Raw genomic sequence first — 21,838 nt, forward strand, 5'->3', positions numbered from 1 at the left:
TCAGATAGGTGTCGTCCCGTTCATGTTGGTGGGACGTCCTCTTCCTCTTGCTCCACCTCCTCTGCGTGAACGCAGTGAATGCAGCGCCACAGCGCAGCAGCCTCTCAGCAGGGAGCCGATATGGTACATGGGCCTGACCTCGCGGTGAGGCCCTTGGCACAGCCACGCCACCGTAGGGACCATGGGCATGGCCAACGCCAGCAGGTCTACCAGGAAGTATCTGCTCCAGTGGCACCGCTGTGGCAAAAGCGTCTCCTCCTCCCCGACTCCGTCTGCTCCCTCATCCTCCTCTTCCTCCTCCTCCTCTCCCTCCAGCTCCACTACGGTAGCGTCCTGCCTCTGTGATGGCTGAACTAGAGGTTGTGGCTGGCAGGTCTGGGGCACAGTTGGCGCCCTTGTCACCGCCACTGGCTGGACAGCGGGCTTCGGCTGTACGCTGTAGGAGAGGTCAGGCGGTGAAGACAGAGGTAGAGAGGGTGGGAACACTCGTGCCTCTGAGTGACAAACGTCCGTCGATAAAGAAATAACACTGAGCTCTTCGTGTCCACGTTCATCTGAAAGCCAGGTCATAGTCGGGCTGGAGGCCTGCGAGCGAACCTCTGGCTTCTTCTCTGGAGGCGCTGGGGGAGGAGGATGAGGAGGAGGAGGAGGGGCGCTCGCTGCAGCTGCACTGGGAGGCTCGTCCTGAGGTAAGTGCAGGAACAGATGATGATGATGTTGAGGGAGGTAGCCGTGTCCAGTGCATCTACAGCCGCTGCTGAGAGTGTGGCAGGAGTGTGAGAGAGGCAACACGGCCCCCCCGCTGCACAACTTCTCACAGGTGGAGGAGTGCGGTACGGCCGGGGGGCCTCGGCCATGGCTGGCGGCGGGGGGCAGCTGCTCCGATAGGAGGGCCGCTTCCAGCACCAGGTGGGTTTGTCCCGCTGGGCGCGTCGCTCCGCTGAGGTCTGGAGGGTTTAAGTTGCGCTCCACCTGCAGAGCCAGAGCCTCGGTGCTCAGCCGTGTGTACGTGGCGCTGCGGCTCAGAGTATTGGCCGGAGAGCAGCCGCAGGAACGGGATCTCCCACCCGGCTGAGGTCTCTGCAGACCCGGGTATGGCTTGTGGTCGTGAGGCTCTGGTTCCCGGCTGCTGAGATTGGTCCTCACGGTTTCTACCACGTCCTGGAGGTGCTGGATCTCTTTACGGGCCTCTTTGAGAGCCAGCTGGGCTTCCACGCGGTGGCACTCCTCCTCGATCCAGTCCTCTTGCATCCGACACAGCTGGGTCTTCAGCTCATCTATCTCACAGTCCCTGATGGAGGAGAAGTAATGCAATGTTACAGTAGCTGATTCAGCAGTACTGATTAATAGATGACAGTTTTCCCCGTGAACAAACGATTAAAGTGGAAACTTGCAACTTTGGATGACATTTTTTGCAAATCCACTGAGTCCAGTAGTCTGATACTATTAATCATTTTGTAGTTGGAAAAATTGCTTTTCCCTCTTTACCCTTCAACAATGAATGTAATCATGAAAAATTGCCTCCTTTACATCTTGTATAGATCATTATTTTTAATCAATATTAAAAGAAAAAAAAATGTTTGAGGAAACAAATCATGAAACAATTTATTTTTATTTTTATGAATCAGCTTTAACTCAACCTAGATCTAGAAGCTAGAACATGTAATTAGGCATTTAATCAGTTATGTCCTTGGAAATTGGTTTAGCAAGACAGCTTGTAGTTTTCAATTGGTAGCTGTGTCAGACAGAAATATAAGCACTCACAATATCTGTCAAGATTCACCTGTTCTGCAGTCTCTCCACATGGTCTCTCAACCTGGCGCGCAGGTGACGGATGCACACCTCCTTCTGTTGCAGGGGTGTGAGGTACTGCTCCGGGGTCGGGGGCCTGATTCCATGGTTATCGTTGCAGGTGGCCTGCCTTGCCTGTCGCCTGAGTTTAAACCAGCGTCATTTGCATTCAAATGCTTCACATTATCTCAGAACTTTAATCACAAGTCCTGTTGCAACACACAAGGATGAAGTTGTGAGTGGACTGTTTTAAAGAACGGTTGACTGCGGGGATTTTATGGTCTGTGTTGTTTTTCTTGCTCTCATGATATGGTCGCTGTCGGACAGAAACCTTGTAGCTTCGTATTTCATATTTTTGTGTACATACATTAATACATACATTAATGGCCTATATTGTACTTTGTCGTATGACAGTGTCGTACAAGAGTAGAGAAAATAGCAGATCTATAAGCTCACAATGCATTGAGATGTTTTCACCTGTAATGACATGCCCAAAATAGGGATGCCAGGTTGAAAGTGGTGTGTGTTTCTTTTTAAATATTTAACGAATAAAAAGTATCTATAAGAGATTGTGACTAAATAATAACTGCAACTGATCCATTGGAACGCAGATTATTTTCTTCATTTCCTCAAAAAGTAACGGTTTTGAACACACAAGGTTTCTGCCCGACAGTGTCTCAGCGACATTATCCAGGTTAGCTTCCAACAGGACATGTCTTGCCAACCTTTTTGAGCGCAGTGGAGTTCTATAAGTAACATCCTACCTGGGTGTACTGGGATAGGTCCGGGCTGTGGGACTGCCCTCGATACCCCTGCCTCGACCAGGATACGTGTTGGTACTGGATGAATCACTGTGGGAATATCGACCTCCGCCACCAGTGCCCACTGAGCGCCTTGCACAGAGAGATCATGTTACAGACAAATCAAATCCATTATGATATCATGAAAAGTTGTACAAACAACACTCATATCACTAACTCCAGAAGTGAGAGACAAGAATGAACGATACCTGCGCTGACCTGCAGGGGTCTTACGAGGGGGAGGGAGAGACATTTGTGCGGCGTTGACCGTCTCCTGCCCCGGTACTGTCTCTAGAGAGACACACAGAGCCTAGGAGTCCTCAGAGCTGAACTGCACCAAGCAATAACAAGCAGAAACATTTCATTGCAACGTAACTGCAATTTAAATCAGTAGTTCCCAAACTTTTTAGCTTGAGACCTAAAAGAAACATGTCACATGTGGTGTCTCCCCGGGACCCAAACGTACAAAAATACATAATAAATGAATCACTTAAGCCCTATTTTTAAAATTGTGAAAATATCCGATCCACAAGCTCAGTGCATCACATTGCAACTGTGAGCGTGTGGATTTATTTATGGATTTTTTTTTTAATTATCAGAAATTCTCTTCTTCAGGAAAGAACAAAAAAACAATTTAATTTAGAAAATCTATTTACTCACAACCCATAAAAATGTGTCCGTGACCCAAAAATGGGTCCCAAACCACAATTTGGGTAACACTAATTTAAATGATAACATAAACAAAAACTCAGAAAATAGTTAATAGCAACACACAATGTGCTCCAGCACATTGAGTGCACAATACACAAATAGCTTATTATGACATCATTCTGCAGAGAAATACAATGAAGCAAACTAAGACAATAAGATGGCCTTTCTTCACGTGTTGCCTCACTGGAAGCAAATGACAAGGACCCTGAAAAATAGTCTAGCCACCATGAGCCCAAATAAAGCCTCCTTTCAGTGCTGACACAAGGGAACAGAGTGAGTTCACTCTCACTGCAGCTGCATCCTGCATACATCCGTACCCTGGTCTTATAGCCTAAAATAAAAGTCATCCACCTTCAGATAAACTTGAAAAGGCCCGAAAATATGACACTAGGAAGTAATTAAATAAACAATTAATGTAGTTTCTGTGGTCATCAGCTTTATCTAATCTAATTCATGTTATTCAGACATGGATACATTATTTGCTACTTAAAGTGAGACTACTAAAACTGTTGAATTAAATGGAACAAATTTCTCATTGCATGAGTAGTTTGTATGTCACTGATGTAACAGTGTTACTGTGATGTATTGATTTTACTGTTTTAATGTTAATGCAGTGTGATGCCTCCCATTTCTTCTCCTGCCAGAACAGAACAGTGTGTTGATTATATTGAGGGCATTCACACAGCAGAGAGGAGGTGTGTGTAATGGCCTATCTGAGCTGCCCCAGCCCAGCCTGAAATCTTATCATTCCCATGAATGCATGATTAACAGAGAACCTCATCTGGAAGCTAGAAGAAGTCATGTTTAAAATGATAGGTAAAATTATGAACAATATGGCAAAATATTTAGGATGACAGATAGTCAGCGCTAATAATAAACACCACAGAGCTCATGTTCTGCTCTTCTATGTCTCAGGAAATGTCAGCAGCAAAACATTTCATAATGGGAACTTTTAGACATATGCCTACTTAAAAAATCTGTTATTTACAGAGCCACCCATAAGTGGAACTCATAATCTGTAAATATTAAACAAATCAGAAGCAAATACTTATTCAAAAAATCTCTTAAACAAATATTAATGAGAGAGACCACACAACTGGAATGATCAACATGTTTGTGGGGATCCGAATAAAGAATAAAGAAGAATAATAGGATCCTCAAATAATGATTCTGAATGATTCTGTCAAGTTGTGCCTGTCTGACTGCAGAGCAGCCAGACAGGCACAACTTGACAGTTCAAATGTACGACATGTTTGTGGCTGGTAATTCACCACCATGTGTTTGCTGTATTATTTATGTATTGAATATTTCAGTGTTTTGCTCATTAAAGCTAAAAATAAAATAAAAAAACAAACCGTGGTGTTGCTTGCTGACATTAACTCATTTTCAAGTTATTTTGAGAGGATAAATTAGGATTTGGCCACGTACGTATATCATAATATGAGGTTATGTTAGAACTTGTAGACACAGTGACAAAATTACATTTTTGCTTAACTAAATGCCATCAATGTATTGTTATTCTAGAATATTGAATACATGCAAAGATCATGTGTGCTGTCAAATGGATAATGTGCAAATGCAGTATCTTGTAGCGTAGACTGTTGTAATTTGTCATTGGGTTGATAGCTGAGCTGAGATCACAGTTATCTTTATGTGGATAAACCTAAACGTTATTGTTAGAAGAAAAAGGGAAAACAGAGAGGCACCACTGAAACAGGCATAAGTTCATAACATATGTATGTAAATGTGTGTGTGTGTGTGTGTGTGTGTGTGTGTGTGTGTGTGTGTGTGTGTGTGTGTGTGTGTGTGTGTGTGTGTGTGTGTGTGTGTGTGTGTGTGTGTGTGTGTGTGTGTATATATATATATATTCTCAACAGGCAATGTGACTTCACCTCTGCGCAACAGGTGGCAAATACGCAATAATACGCAGTCATCTTACGTAAGTGTGAATATCAGTGAGCCGCAAGGGACATAGAGCTGAAGTTAGCACGTCCATACGACACGTAGACAGACCTCTTTCATTCCAATAGCTTCAACTCCACCGATGTCCGAATCTGAAATGCTTTAATTGGAGAACCGTCTGTTGTTTACAGAGATGATACACTTTGGCTTTTGAACAATCAATATTCCACTAAGAGATGGAGTTTACGAGCCCCGTGTTGACCACACTGGTCGTCAGGGGAGTCCAGCTGAACAGAACAGTCAGTGGAAAAAAAGTCATATCTTCGAAAGTGCATGCGTGTGTGTGAATCAACAAACTGGCCCCCGGGTACACTTAGGCTATTTGCATGTAATATCACTGCCTTTGCAAGGAATGTTCAAGACCAGAAATAGCTGACAAACTAATTTAGTCCTCGCTATGCCCTACATAGATCATTCAACGGGGATATATATACGATCATCTGCACACACAAAAACCAGATCATGCTCTTTCAAGCCAGGCACCTACGAATGAGAAGAAATAATACACGTACAGTACCATTTGGTCAGATCGGCGAAGTTGTGCATCGCTGTGGTTGTGTGAGCGGTCACATGTGGAAGACAAGATGGAACAAAACGGTGCTGATGAGAGTCCATTCCTGCAGCTATGAGACGATACGTTGTAACTGCGTCTACTGCATTAGTGTCTCTTAAAGAGACAGCGTCTGATAATCAGTGAAAAATGATGAACAGGTGGGCATACATACAGTACACACCATTGTACATCTGTGAACTGCCGAGTCTCTAAGATCAATAATACATAGTTGCACTAATACACTGATTCATCGGCTGTATTAGCACAAAGTGAATTTAAGCTAAATAGCTGAAAAACAAAACTGACTGTTCAGGGCAGGGCTGCCAACATTGGACTGTCAGAATCCGGGAGATTGGTTGGGGGCATGGCTAGCGGGGGGTCTGGGGGCCCTCCCCCCAATTTTTTTTAACAGAGTAGATGTCATTTCCTGTGTTTTGGTGAATCTTGTGAGTTTGATACTTTTATCAGGCTTGCATTACTAGCATTGGAAAATAACGGGTACAATTTCATCCATTAAAAAGGTAGGCCTACACAAATTGATTTGATGACTGAAGCAATGTAAGAAGACCCTTCTTGAATAACAACCATTCATTACTTAAAAGTTAATATCTCTGGATATGATGGCATGCACTGACCACACCCCCGAATCGAGGGGTCTGGGGGTCCTCCCCCAGAACTGGTTCAGGGGGAATAAATCACATGAATGTATCAACAAATGTGTTCTTTTATTATAACAATACCAATGCATAACACTTGTATATCATATATAATGTAAACACCTTTTGACAGTTAACCATTTATATATATATATATATATATAGGCTAACCCAAACCAATACCTATTTACAGAATTTAGAAAAGCAACAAACATGTGTTCAAATCAACCCTTTTTTTTTTCTTTTTTCCATCTAATGAACATTAATACAAATGTAAACAAATACAATAAATACCTATTTTTAAAGGGGAATGCATCTAGATTTTAACTTGGGAAAATAAAATTGATCTCCTACCCAATGACAGGGTTATATTATTCACAGGAACAATGTGTTTCATATGGATTCCAAACATGAGTGATATTCCTCTAAGCTTGAGAACATAACACCATTGAAAAACATTTAAAATGATTGACATTAACATTACAATATATCAAATCGTCAAGGAATAGAAATCTCAATATAATATAATCAATATAATATAATACTGATGTTGAATATACATTTCTTTGTGGATGTCTATGGGATCAAATCTAGCAGCCCATCTCAAAAGTACCTTTTAATCTTTTCCAAAGAACCATAGCTGGTCTAACAAAACTGCATACTGAAATGTATGTATTTACAGAATTGTTTGTAGTAGTCATTAATATCACTATTTGCAAAGAGTCACAGTGGATGAAATGGATTATGCGTTTTTCTGAAAAAGTAGTTCCAAACTATAATGTATTTCTTAGGATTTTGTATGAAATTAAACCCTCAGCTTTGGAGAAGGTCTATTAACTTACTTTTGAAAGGAGCTGCTACTTGATCCCATAAACAAACTGCAATTGAGGTAAGCTAGGCTAAACTCAGCCTTCAACACAACTTCAAACTACACATTCGGTAGACATAAAATAGTAACTCACCCCCACCACCACACACAAAAACTAAATCATTGTTATTTTAGACTGTGTCACCCCCCCTCCCTTTCATCGATGACATTTGACAAATGGTAAATGGACAACAAAATAATTGATATAATATACAATAGCTTCTTTATTGTGCCCTTTTAAGCAAGAGGAGCACACTCATATTAATCATATCCCAGGAGGAGGTCCAAATATTTCTTTGTTTTTGTCAACCCACAAACCTATTTAAGTCAACTTAATTTCACCCAGGGACTCTGACTCATTTTCCGAACCATTCTGGCAGCCAAGCCCTAGAATCAGTAACAACACTGCTGCATCCTATGACTCATGGAATTTAGGGCCAGGCGTGGCGAGGACGTCTTCATAGGGAGCGCTCTGGTGCAGCTCGATGGCCTGCTGTTTCTTCAGGACCAGGAGGTAGAAGAAGGTGGCTGATGCCCGCGCGCGAGATCTCCGCGCACATAGCGACTTAAAGCTGAACGTGGTGTTATTTCTGCCACTGCTCAGGCTCTGTGAGAGACACACACACACACAAACAAACACCAAAGATTTTTAATTACCAACTACAGTACCGTTCTCTAATCCTACTCTGACCCCTCCTCTTCAAATCCATACTGTCAGTGACTGTAGATCTTTGTCTGTCAAGCTGGCTCAATCACTGTTGACATGCTACTGGGTGGCAAGCAACAACTATGTTTTTTGCCTCATTGTAAAATGAATTCTGGTTCATACGATGGTGTCGCATACCGAAAATAGCCAATGTAGCCGATCTACAAGCTCACAACGCATTGTGGACGCAATGCTTAATGATCTTGTAGACCATCTATTTTTGGCAAGCGAAATCCTTGTACGACAGAGAATAAATTAAGCACAACACTCCATGAGTATGGACATTAATGTGCACATTTTGTAGATGGGATCATTTGAAAGCTGTAATTGTTTCAAATACAAAAGTCATGTAGGCTGTATCATGAGTGTTTAATATTTTCTCCACCCTTACTCTGAGAGTGTTTAGTAGCTTCTGGGTCTTTCGGGTTAGCCTCCACTCCTCACGATCCTGGGTGTCCAGCTCAGACTGCAGTGCAGGAAAACATCAAATCAAACATCAAATCACACAGTCAGTCACACTCTAGTTAAGCATGCACTTCTCACTGATCTGTGAGTGTGTGTGTGTGTGTGTGTGTGTGTGTGTGTGTGTGTGTGTGTGTGTGAGTGTGTGTGCTTGCGTGTGCGTGTGTTTTACTATAAGCACCTGAGTGGGGATGATGGTCGATTGACTTTCCCTATTTCGTCCAGACGGATGGACAAACATTGAATCCTCTGATGGAAGGCCAGAGTGTGAGAAGTCCAACAAGTTCTCATCCTCAACAAGCGGAGACAGAAAATGTTTATAAACAGTAAAACACACATGGACACAGACGGGTGACAAATGAATAGAAGTGCAGAAACATAACAAATAAATCTGCATACATACTGGTGGACGGCATGATACAATTTAGAAGAGTTTTGTTATTGTGGTGGAAGCTTCAGTCGTAAAGACTGCTCAACTATCTAGTGTTGCAATAGGAACATTGACTAAAGTGACAACTCCATTTCATCTATGGGAAAAACAACAGCAAATATACATTTTGGTTGAAAAATGCACATTCAATGACCTTGAACCTTGTGCATTAGTGTTATAAGGAAAGTAGAAGAGCAACTTTTCCTCAGGTGACTAAATGCAGGACGTGATCAGACTGTGTCAGCAAGAACAGTCCGTCTGTTATGCTGTGAGAGGCAATTTCCTGGCATTGTTTGGGTCCACTTAGTGGGAAGGGTCACTGCAGATCAATGCAAAGTTATTTGGTGAGTAATCACCTTTATCCTATGATGAAACATAGCAGTCTTTTCCAGGATGACAATGAATACTCCTATCCACAGAGCATGGGGTATTATGGTTAAATTGTTTGATGAGTATGAAAATGACGTGAATCGTTAACTACAGTATGGCTTTCACAGTCACAAGATCTCAACCCAATTGAACACCTATGGAAGATTTTGGACTGACTTGTTAGACAGCGCTCCACACCACCATCATCAAAATACCAAATGAGGGAATGTCTTTAGTTAAAATTGTGTTCTATTCCTCCAGTAGAGTTCCAGACACTTGCACAATCTATGCTAAGGTGCATTGAAGCTGTTCTGGTTGCTTGTGGTGACCCTCGTAAGACACTTTATGTAGTTTTATCCTTGAATTTGTCACCTGTCTGTGTACATTCAAAATTCAAGAGATGTATACAATGATCATAGCACACCATACAAAGAGTTGCCTTTGTATGGTGCCTTGAGCATGTGTGGCATACACCAAGAGAACAGTATACACGCGCACGCGCGCGCGCACGCACACACACACACACACACACACACACACACACACACACACACACACACACACACACACACACACACACACACACACACACACACACACACACACACACACACGATTGATAGAGACAGGAAAGGACAGAGGAGGGGAGGACATGCAACACAGTTCAGAATGGAACTGGGGATGTTGCATCTGCTTATAGTGTTTGTGTCTGTCCGTGCACAGACAGACATGCTTACTAAAGCTTACTTGTGCTGGCACAATGCAGTCCTCGGGTGGGTAGCCATCGCTCACGTGCTCAGGAGGAGTCGGCTCAGCACTGTGCCTCGGTCTCTCAGTATCCACAGTCTGATCCAGAGCACTGAGCTCTGCAGTATGGAGGCTCCGCTCTGTCTGACCTACAGTATACAAATACATGTCGTGTCAATTTGATTCATAAAGCACTTTATAAAAACAAGTTCAACAGACGCTGAAAAAGTGCTGTACAATTAAGATAAATAAAATCAGTAAAAACGTGTATAATTAAAAATAAATAATATCTAAAATACAAACAAATACACAACACTTTACAAACATTAAGACACGGTGAATCTTACGCAGATTCATAAGCTCTGCAAAAAAGACTTGAAAGATGACTGAATGAATGCTCTAAAGTGCACCTTCCTACCTCCTGCTCTGTGCTCGTCTTCATCACTCACTCTGATGGCTCTCGCTCTGTCACCATTCTGGTTTAGAATATAATTGGGGAAAAGCTGCAAATGCAAAATGTATCAATAAAACAAATAAATAATACTGTATTTACATGAATACTACTACTATTATTACCATTACTATTATAACTACTACATTATAAAAAATAATAATGAATATAGCTTCAAAGGCTTTCAGGATAGAGGCTAATGCTGACTTACATTGGGCTGATATGATACGATCACATTGCGCATCTATGAGCATATAACTGTATGTTGGGAGGTTTAACTCAGGGTTCCCACTCTTTCTCATTAACGAACTGAGTTTACAAAACTTCTCTATTACCCGCATTGAAATGTCCATGACCAGTTTAGCATGTAGACGAATGAGGGGCATTTTGAAACCTGACCGACAAAGGATCCCAACTAAACTCCATTACTTTTACAAAACCTTTCTCCCTTTTACATAACTTGACCAGAATAGAAACATTGGATTTTGACATCCCATAACTTTTGTAGGTTTTCCAGAAGAGTGGCAACCCTGTTAACAGATTGACTATAAATGTTTGGACCTGCAGTAACTGTGGATGTATGACATCAGTGGTGAACCGGCTGAGGAGTTTGTCTGCTTGACCGGTCTCCTTCCACTTCATGAGCTCGTAGGTAGGGGGCGCCATGTCCAATGGGCCGATCAGGTCAGAGTAGTCGGCAATCTGCTGTCTGATGGCTTCGTTGGACAACTCCTTGTCCTGGTCCACGACCAGCTTCCTTTTTCTCTTCAACTTCTTTCTGTCAGAGGTCGCTGATGGAGGAAGACGCAGGACATTTGCATTAACGTGTTTCTCTGAGTGTGTTTCTCATATATATATATTGACAGGCACACTTGTCAAACAGGATGTCATGCATTTTAAAGCCCCCCTCCAGCAAATTTGGCAGCTCAGTGGTTAGAGTGTCTGCCCTGAGATTTGGGGGTCGGGGTTCAATTCCCAGGCCGAGTCATACCGAAAGACTATAAAAATGGGACCCAAATGCCTCCCTGATTGGCACTCAGCATCAAGGGTTGGATTGTGGTACACCGCCTGGACATCATGTCCAGGGGTTGTACATGTAAATCATGGCTGGGGGATGTACATCAAGGCGCCTCACACTACATAACCAGGAGAAAAGCTCCTGCCCTATGGGCCACATGGCTCGACAAGGCTTACTTACCAGCAAATTTGACTTCTATCTCCCATTCCACACTCCTCTAAATCTTCCAAAGTATGTTAGATAACAATGTTTCTCAATTATACAAATAAGGAACAACAATTTAAAGGCAGAGTGGTTTAAGCTTACAAGTCGTAGTCACAGGCTCCAGGGCAAAGCCTTCCTCCTCATTGGCAAGCAGGGTGGTCTCACTCATTGTTGGAGGGTCTGCCTCCATAGGATCTGGTATAGGGGCATCAACCTCCATAGGTTCTAGAATACATAAGAAATCAAATGTAAGTATGTCACAGTCCTAATCGCCAAATCAGCTGTCTCCTTATGTAGTCATTTAATACTAATACCAATGACAGGTAAATGCAGCTGTAATTATTGGAGAGATTTAAGTAAAATATTCAAGAGACATTACCCTCGTTGATCATGTTAGAAGGGGTCTCTAGCAGTTCATTTGGTGTCTCCTCTGTGATGTTATCCTCTTGAAAAGCATTATCACTGGAGCTTGTTATCCAATCTGCAGTCAGTAAAATAAAAAAGATCCAATTAGGTCATTCCTCTTTATGATGAGGTGAGGTGGGTATCATATTCACACAGCAGTATGGTTAATTAGCAGTGACAGCAAAAGAACCATGAAGACTACTGTACATTATGGGTATGGCCCTTGAGTGGAATAAAATCCAAGACTGTAAAGTGTCATTATATAGTATCCGTTTTGAATAAACTTTATTTCTTCAAACTCAAAGAACCAGTTAGTCTACTACTGAGCCCTAATCAGTCCACTGCCGCCGAGCTGTAGTCCATCCACTACCGAACTCTAATCTGTCCACTTCCAAATTAAATAATAATACTATTTCAAATTTATATAGTACTATTATAGTAAATGTATACACTTAAGACACTTAATTGTAGCCCATCCACTACCGAACTCTAGTCAGTCCACAGCAGAGTTCTAGTCTGCCACCACTGAGTTCTAGTCAAGTCAGTCCACTGCTGCGTTCTAGTCAGTCCACTGCCAAACTCTAGTCAGTCCTCTGCCTAACTGTAGTCTGTCCATTACCAAGCACGTCCATGCCGTTGTCTTCATCCCCAAAATTATCTCGAGGGTCAGCCAGGCTTTGGAAGGTCATGTCCAGCAGTCCATGCGGGTGATGTGATTCACCTCCTAAAGCACACAGAGGAAAGCACAATTATAGAATGAATATCAGGGACTACTTTGAGACACAAGACCGGCACCTTTAAGTTTAAAGTCTTACTGCCGGATAAAATGACTAAACTTAATGGTAAATCAAATAAATATCACTCACAGTGTTAATTTAAAAAAACAATAAACAGGTCCAGGAACATTCGTTCTTACCAAAATCCTGTAGTATTAGAAAGCTGTTGCCAAAATCTTCTTTGAGAGTGATCTCCTCCTTTCGACACTGGTTGAGTGAATAGTTGTCCACCAGGTCGATATTACTGTCCATATGAAGAAAGAACAGGTTGTAAGGGGCATAGAAATGTGTACTAGTCTTTGACATCTTTACACTATCAATGTAAAAACACTACACAGCTTGTATAATTATTAAATAAGACATGGCATGAATAAAAGTAAAATTAAAGAGAAGAGTACCTTGGCAGCTGAGTGTCAAAGTCAGTGAATTCCTCAACCAAGGTGATGGCTTTCGTTGTGGCCTCAAGCGCCTCAGCAGGCAAATCAGTTAGGGTTTGTCCTGGTGTTGAAATTGTGAGGTGTGTAGTTTGGGGGGAAGGATGGGGGCAGTCATAGAAAGACAGCAGTCAATAACTCATATTTTCATAGAACCAGCATTAGAAAGTACAGCACCCAAACTCTGAACTCAAAAGGGTTATTATTCAGTTGTGTGCTGTGATACTTAGAAAGGCTAACAGTCTAAATATAATATCGTGACGCATACTTTCAGCTAGTGCAGGAAATTACTCTTGTTATCTTACTGGCTGATGATTTCATTCAATTCCGATAAGATGAATATAAAATAAACGTCACCTGGCAATGGTCAAAATGCCAGGATTGGCTGGTATTACTAATTTCCTTGAAAAGATGAATAACTACCTGCACTGTGTAATTCAAACTCCAATATATGGATTATTTTCACAAACAAATTCTTTCACACAACACCTGGACTAGTTAGGTTTGAATGTGCACACGACTATTACTTGCATACATTTCCAACCATGCTAATGTTGACACTGACAGTGACAACACAAAGATACGTTACCTGGCCTGAATGCCACTTTAATCTTAACCAGAGCATCATTGCAGTCTGCAAGGAGATACTTGGCTTTTCTTGAGTAGATCCGTACCACTCCCAGGAGTAGGTGACTAGATGTCCGCAAGCCAATCCTCATCTACAGAAACACACAGAAACACACTTACACATGGTGATGCCTATACAAGGGTACGTAACGGGGAGCATGCTATTGCAATTTACACCGTATAAGTGTAAGATCAGAGTAAATGACATGAACCATAGTCAACAAATGACAGGGTAAGTGGTCAAATAAGTAGAGTTCAAAGAAAAACAACAAAGTGCTACAACACGGGGTGGCAGTTACTCAGGGTAGAGTGGCCGGTAGAGCGGCCGGAAGGGAACCGCAAGGTTCCCAGTTCGATCCCGGGCTCCCCCAGAGTTAGTGTCGAGGTGTCCTTGAGCAAGACACTGAACACCTAATTGCTCCCGATGAGCAGGTTGGTGCCTTGCATGGTTTCCTCCGCAATCTGCATATGAATGTGTGTGTGAATGGGTGAATATAATGCACAATCTAAATCAAAATGTACTTAAAGTACCAAAAGTACAAGTACTAAAATGTTTGAAAATAGCCGATCTACAAGCTCACAATGCGTCGCATCGCGACGCATTGTGAGCTTATTTTCAAATAGCCTAGGTATAAAATAGGGCTAAAGTGGTTAATGTATGTTTTATAATGTAAAAGCACAATATCTGCCTCTGAGATGTGGTGGAGTAGAAGTAAAAGTATAGACAATTGGAAATACTCCAGTAAATAAAAGTACCTCAAGATTTTACGTACAGTACTTGAGTAAATGTACTTAGTTACTTTACACCACTGATTACTACAGTATGTATGAAGTAAATAAAGCATAATAAATAAAGAAAAACATCACATGGATGCAACTGGGACGTATCATCAGTGTTGTAGCCTGGGGTCATCGGGTGTTTCGGGTCTCGCAACATACAACATACACCCTCGCCCAGGTGACCCAGCCAGGGTTGATCAAGCCCCGACTTACATCCCAGTAGCTACCCACGGTCAGTCCTATACACGAATCCACGGAGCGCTGCCCTGCGCGCAGCCATTGCTGCGGTGTCAACGCTCCGCGGACGCGACACCGCAGCAATGGCCGCCTACAGGCAGCTACAGGCAGCGCGTCTGTGGATTCGTCTATAGGGAAAGACAGGGCCACTCAGTCCGCTTCTCCGGAAGTACTCTGCCGGGACTCGGGGAGGCTCTGGCACGTGGAGGGACTAGGCTCTGTCACTGTGGGTTGTCTCCTGGCCGGGCTCCTCCTTCGTCTCACCAGGTCCAGGGCCTGAGATCTGCGCCAGATCCAATGCACCGCCCCGATCCAAACATTTCCTTCTGGCGTGATGGTTCCTTGGGCCGTGGTGGTACTGCAGGCTCCACTTGCGGATTCCTTGAATGGCCCTCCTGGGTTTGTTGGGCTTCTTCCTCACGGAAGACACAGCCTGGGGAGCTAACCCATACTGCTCCCGGGATGCCGTCTACATTCCGGCTGTCAACAGTCTCTCCTGTGGTCACCAAACTATTCCTGGTTGTCACATAGTCTATTCTTATGAACCACTATAAATAGAATAACTAATAAAGAAAAACATCACATGGATGCAACTGGGACGTATCATCAGTGTTGTAGCCTGGGGTCATATATATATATATATATATACCTGTATATTATACATTATTTTACCTGTGGGGAGATGATGTCTTCAATGGTGCTTTCCAGGTTGCATTCAAACACATGGGCCTTGGTGATCTTACGTTCCCAGTGAGCTGCCAGCCAGATTTTGGCCAAAGGGCCACGTTTGGACGCAAACAGCTGTGTGTAGAACAGCATGTTGAATCCTCCAGATGTTCAGGACTCTGTTCGGTTCGGTTCTGTGACAACAAAGCAGAGACATGGTTATGATAATGTTTAATTAACAGTGGTGGAAAGTAACATTTACTCAAGTACTGTACTTAAGTACAATTTTGAGGTATACTTGAGTATTTCCAATTTTCAGTACTAGAGTTCTACTCCACTACATCTCAGAGGCAAATATTGCACTTTTACTCCATTACAATTATTTGAAAACTTTAGTTACTAGTTACTTTGTAGATTTTGATTATCATTACAAAACATACATTACCCACTTCAGCCGTATATATATTTAGGCCATTTGAAAATAGCAGATCTACAAGCATTGTGAGCTTGTAGATCTGCTATTTTCAAAAGATTTGTTTATACATTTTAAACATTTGAAAACTTGTTTTCATTTTGAACATTTTGATGGCAATACTTTTGTACTTTTACTATCAAGTAAATTTAGAATTCCGGACTTTTACTTGTAACAGCATTTCTACATTGCAGTATTGATACTTTTACTTAAGAAAAAAATGTCAGTACTTTTAACACCACTGGCAGAGGAATGATACGATAAATGCTTAATTTATAGCAGGTGTGTACAAGCTTACACGTTAGTGTGCTTGCTATTTTCGGCAATAACAGCATTGTACAGGGTTTAGTATATCCTGTAAAGTAAATAGTAACGTTTAAAACCAGTCATTTGCATTCATTTGAGTCCTTTATAGCTACAGAAGCTACAACAATATGTTCTAATTCACTTCTTATTGAAAGTAGCGTCGACTGACGACGGTGTGTTCATTGTAGTTGTGTTGATTGTACATAATGTACATAAATATTGTACTTTTACTCCACTGTCTACAATTATTTGAACAATACATTTCGATACCAACACTTTTGTACTTTTACTCGAGTAAATTCTGAATTCCGGACTTGAAACAGAGTAGGCTACTTCTACATTGCAGTATTGATACTTTTACCAAGTAAAACATTTGAGTACCTTTTCCACCACAGCTGCTAACATGGCAGCCATTACATATCGTCTCGCTAAAATAAAGCCAGAGCTACGTTTAATTGACACAAACGTTTCTTTTCTAACGCATAATGTCGTCCCCGGTGTTCCCACACGTGGCCTTTATCGTTATATCACATTTACATGTTACATTTAACAACTTATGAATCCTAAATTCACCTTTTAATGTCCGGACAAGCTGGACATTGACATTAATAATTACCTCCTGATGGATGATTCAAATTGCCGCCCAGAATGTACACGGCACATCGCGAGAAACATGAGGTCACGTGTCAAAAGAACAGATATACAAGCGATCAACGCATCGCCGCGCCCTAACTCTATGCGCCGCGCAGGACGTTTGTAGCTTGTAGATCTGTTCTTTTTTTTTTGAGGCACGTGCTACGGAGCATCGATTAGGTCATAGTTATTTGGTCTCGTAAAAAAAAGAAAAGAAAAGCGCGGCAGTGATGGAAGAAGTAGTCACATATTTTTACTGAAGTAAATGTAGCAATACCACAATATAAAAACACTCTGTTTGTTTGTTACACAAGTAAAAGGCCTGAGTTCAAAATGTTAATTGAGTAAAAGTACAAAAGTATTGGCATCAAAATATACTTAAAGTATCAAAAGTAAAAGTACCAAAATGTTTGAGAATACACATTGCTATGCATTGTGAGCTTGTAGATCGGCTATTTTCAAATAGGCTATGCATAAAATAAGGCTGAAGTGGTGAATGTATGTTTTATAATATAATAATTAATATATGCAAAGTAACTAGTAACTAAAATACAAATAATTGTATAAAAGTACAATGTTTTCCTTTGAGATGTAGTGGAGCAGAACTTAAGTAAAAGTACTGAAAATTGAAAATACTCCAGTAAAGTAAAAAAAAAATACCCTAAAAATTGTACTTAAGTACAGTACTTGAGTAAATGTACTTAGTTACTTTACACCACTGTTGTGCAGTCACCACCAGCACGGGACTTTAACACTATATGGGCACTTTTAACTTAAATAAAATAACTATGTATGATATTATTGAGATAGATAGATAGATAGATAGATAGATAGATAGATAGATAGATAGATAGATAGATAGATAGATAGATAGATAGATAGATAGATAGATAGATAGATTGAAGGCCATTGCACTTATTTATAAACAATAGGCTTTTGTTTTAAACAATGTTTCCAAAATAAAAACTCATGGATATATATTTTGTATGTCTTTGCTTGCAGTTTAAAGGGTTGTAGAATGGCAAGCACACAGAAATATCCATGAGTCTGACTCATTCTATTTATGAAATTTACAAGGGGGTCTGATTGGAGGTCAGTAGGGTGTTTCAATGCCTCCCTCTAGTGCCCAAAATAAACATGCACATGTTGGTCCAAAACTAAAATTGTCTATTTGGAGACATTGGTCAAATTATGTCTGGTTCCTAATTGGAACTCTGATACATTATATAATCTATAGACACTGGTAGACCTATTTGAATAAAAACTGATGTGATTGTCTTTAAGATCATCAATTGTTTTCATTCGAACGAAATGCTAAATAAAAACAATTGAATCATTCTTTGCATCCAAGTGATAGTGACTGATCTTCAAGCTAACTGTTAGCTTGAAGATCAGTTATTATGAGAGTATGAATTAGTTTTATTCATAAAATGTGTAGCTGTTGCAGGAAAGTTGTTTATATGTATCATTTTGAATATATTAAATGACACATACTGTTCAAATCCTTGCATTGACTAGAGTCTATTGAATGGACACATTCTGTGGTCACATGACTGTAGTCATTTCTACTAGGTGACACAGTATTGTAGTAGTGTGTGTGTGTGTGTGTGTGTGTGTGTGTGTGTGTGTGTGTGTGTGTGTGTGTGTGTGTGTGTGTGTGTGTGTGTGTGCGTGTGCGTGTGCGTGTGCGTGTGTGTGTGTGTACTTGGAGGCCATAATCTCCAAGTACTATGGTTATCAAGTACTACCGTTATGGTTGCCGACGTTGCTAATCAGAGTACTTAGTCTGACTTTATGGATCTCCATATTTGGGCTGGACTGATCCAGAACTCCATATTTGGGCATGGCCTACTCTCAGTGACACAATAGTGACACAGCCAGTCAGCTTAAAATCCTACGCAGACCCAGTGAGTTCCCAGATTCTGTCCCATCACAGTTCATGTACTGTATACTGTAACAGCAGCTATGATGATCAAACAGCAGTCATGGAAGGAGTGATGTCCCAATCGTCCAGGAGTCAGGTCTTCTCCTGTCCTAAGTGTCCATACACCTTCACGTCTCAGGTCTTCTACCATAAACACTTGAAAACGAGCCACGACAATCTCTACTGCCAAATGCTGAAGAATGGACAGATCCCCTCACTGAGCCACATCAATACCTACTGTGAAATGCTGAGAAATGGACAGATCCTCCCATCAGCCTCTCAGAAAAGCACCATCTCTATAACCAGCCAGAAACCAGGAGGCACAGATGAACCAAGATCTTACAGTTGTCAACAGTTAACCAACACTTTAACTCAACCAAGAGAAATAAAGATGACGTACACAGATAAGAAAACTCACATTTGTGAACAGTGTGACAACAGTTTTGATCAGTTAGATGTTATGAAGACACACCAGTGTATCCGTCCTGTAGACAAAACTTTTCACTGTAAACAGAGCGACAAGAGTTTCACAGAGGGGAGTAGTTTGAGGAGACACCAGCGTCTCCACACCGGTGAAAAACCTTTCCACTGTAAACAGTGTGACAAGAGTTTCAGTCGGTCAAGTCACCTGAACTCCCACCAGCGAATCCACACCGGAGAAAAACCTTTCCAGTGTAAGCAGTGTAACAAGAGTTTCATAGAGGTGGGTAGTTTGAGGAGACACCACCGTATCCACACCGGAGAAAAACCTTTCCACTGTAAACAGTGTGACAAGAGTTTCACAGAGGTGAGTAGTTTGAGGAGACACCAGCTTCTCCACACCGGAGAAAAACCTTTCCACTGTAAACAATGTGACAAGAGTTTCAGTCGGTCAAGTCACCTGAACTCCCACCAGCGAATCCACACCGGAGAAAAACTTTACCACTGTAAACATGGTGACAAGAGTTTCAGTCAGTTAGGTAGAGTCACCAGCATCTCCACACTGGAGAAAAACGTTTCGACTGTAAAGGGGCGTCCGGAGCCAAGCTTGCACCTGACCGTACCTATTGATGGAAGACTTGAGCACTGTGATGTTAAGACCGGGGTTGTGAAGTGTATGCCTACTTTCACCAATGTTTTGCTGATTTAAGCCCACGATGTCTGCAGTAGGCTCAGCAATGTATTCTGGCATCTCGGAAACGCCCCCCCTCTGCATCAGTCGAGTCGGCTTACTTGGGACACCAGTTGGGTCTGCCTTTTTAACCATAGCCACTGGCTACCCCACTCTGCCTCCCCCGATAATTCATTGATGGACCTGGCGTAGGACTTGCCTGCTGATGCCCAGGTCCTTCATCAGCTTCACAGTTGAAGTTGCCACAAAACCCCAACATCCAACTTCTGCTGGGCAGGCCTTTGCACTCCAGCCTATACTGTTCTGCCTCCCCTGCAGGCAAGCTCTGAATAGCGCTGTTCTCTGAGGGGCCGCAGAAACCTTTTTTTGAGCTGGCAGCGCCTTTCATTTCTATGGTAAAGAAGTGCTGGTGCACTCGTCTTATGCCCGAGCATCGTGCTATACAGTATAGCGCTCTTTCATGGTGCCCAGTATTTTTTGTCGGAATGCCCTGGCCGCTTCAAATAGATAATAGTTAAACTTTTGGAGAGGAGCGCAGGTCATTTGATCCTCCTGATTGTGTTTGACAAGCCAGTAATTTACAAACGACACTGAATCGTTACTACAACCATGAAATTCATGTTTACATTGTTTCAGCTAGGCTATTTGTGCTAATAATGCAGATGACAGGAAGTTCGGACACATAGGTTCATAGGTCAACCTCAATAAAGGCTGCGTGGACATGATATCCAAAGTGCTCCTCCGCTCAAAAAGCGCTTTCTGAGGACATGGCCCCTAATGCTGCGTTTACACTTGTGGTTTACACAAGGCGATATTGACAAATAATTTTCAATGGAAGCCAGTGACATGAAGCTTTTTTTCTTCTTTTTTTGTTACCAGAAATATGTGCGTGGAAACTAATATTAGTATATAATATTATATACTAATATTATAGCTGTATAGTTACAAATTAATTGATTTATAGGCCTAGTTATGCACCGGTTGTTTTATGTCTATTGTGTGTCTGTGTGTTTTGTTTTAAACTGCAATTTATAAAAGAGGACTGAGGACAACCGAATGACAGAGATTAGGACACACCCAAAGTTTCTATGAAGCCATGTTGTTAACATGTCCATCATTGTGATCTTATCTATGGTTCAACATGGTCTCTTGGCTTCTTTTCGAAAAACTTCCTGAAAGACCGGAATGCATTTAAGCCAGCGGTTATCTGATACCCATATGAAAATGAAGCTGCATATTCAGTTACAATGCAAGTCCTGAGAGCTATAATTTTGTGAAGTTCATTTGTTTCAGCAAGGCAATTCAAAGTGCTATAAAACATTAAGCCAGCCGGTCACATATATGGACATGCCATTGCCCATATATGGGCATAGCAGTTGGATCAGCAGTGCTGGACGACCTGCCAAGGTGGAGGTCAGTATTACATTATGAGACACTGTGATTGCTGGCAAAATAAATCTAACAATAAATGCATGGAATCTCCACGTGTCTGTGTATCCCCACATATCTCGAGAACAGTCTGACCGATCGGCTTCAAACTCGCCGCGTGTGTAGCTGAGGACCAGAGGGATTGCCATGCCAGTGTGAAGTCAATCGGAACAACAGATCTCCATCAAATGCCCATATATGGATTCCTTGATGTAATCAATCTCTCATCATAGTACTGATGTCATAAACTGGCCTCCAAGTATGTCCATGTCCATATACTGTATGGAAAAAATATATCATAATAGTACTGA

At 41.7% G+C, this 21,838-nt stretch overlaps 2 protein-coding genes across 2 annotated transcripts; both read right to left on the minus strand.

Annotated features, from left to right (window-relative positions):
* On the minus strand, positions 1 to 2,844 carry snpha (syntaphilin a; the record flags this gene model as incomplete). The annotated part of the gene is made up of 4 exons (XM_084069983.1): positions 1 to 1,291; positions 1,784 to 1,933; positions 2,556 to 2,684; positions 2,801 to 2,844. The coding sequence occupies 4 exons, from the start codon at positions 2,842 to 2,844 to the stop codon at positions 1 to 3; spliced, it is 1,614 nt and encodes a 537-aa protein (XP_083926109.1).
* Positions 2,845 to 7,756: 4,912 nt separating this feature from the next.
* On the minus strand, positions 7,757 to 15,806 carry rad21l1 (RAD21 cohesin complex component like 1; the record flags this gene model as incomplete). The annotated part of the gene is made up of 11 exons (XM_084069984.1): positions 7,757 to 7,948; positions 8,439 to 8,513; positions 10,056 to 10,204; positions 10,474 to 10,531; positions 11,068 to 11,297; positions 11,831 to 11,953; positions 12,753 to 12,857; positions 13,050 to 13,153; positions 13,308 to 13,407; positions 13,933 to 14,062; positions 15,660 to 15,806. The coding sequence occupies 11 exons, from the start codon at positions 15,804 to 15,806 to the stop codon at positions 7,757 to 7,759; spliced, it is 1,413 nt and encodes a 470-aa protein (XP_083926110.1).
* Between the last annotated feature and the right edge of the window lie 6,032 nt (positions 15,807 to 21,838).

The sequence above is a fragment of the Gymnoscopelus microlampas genome, assembly GCF_963454915.1.
Source record: "Gymnoscopelus microlampas genome assembly, chromosome: 10".
NCBI lineage: Eukaryota > Metazoa > Chordata > Actinopteri > Myctophiformes > Myctophidae > Gymnoscopelus > Gymnoscopelus microlampas.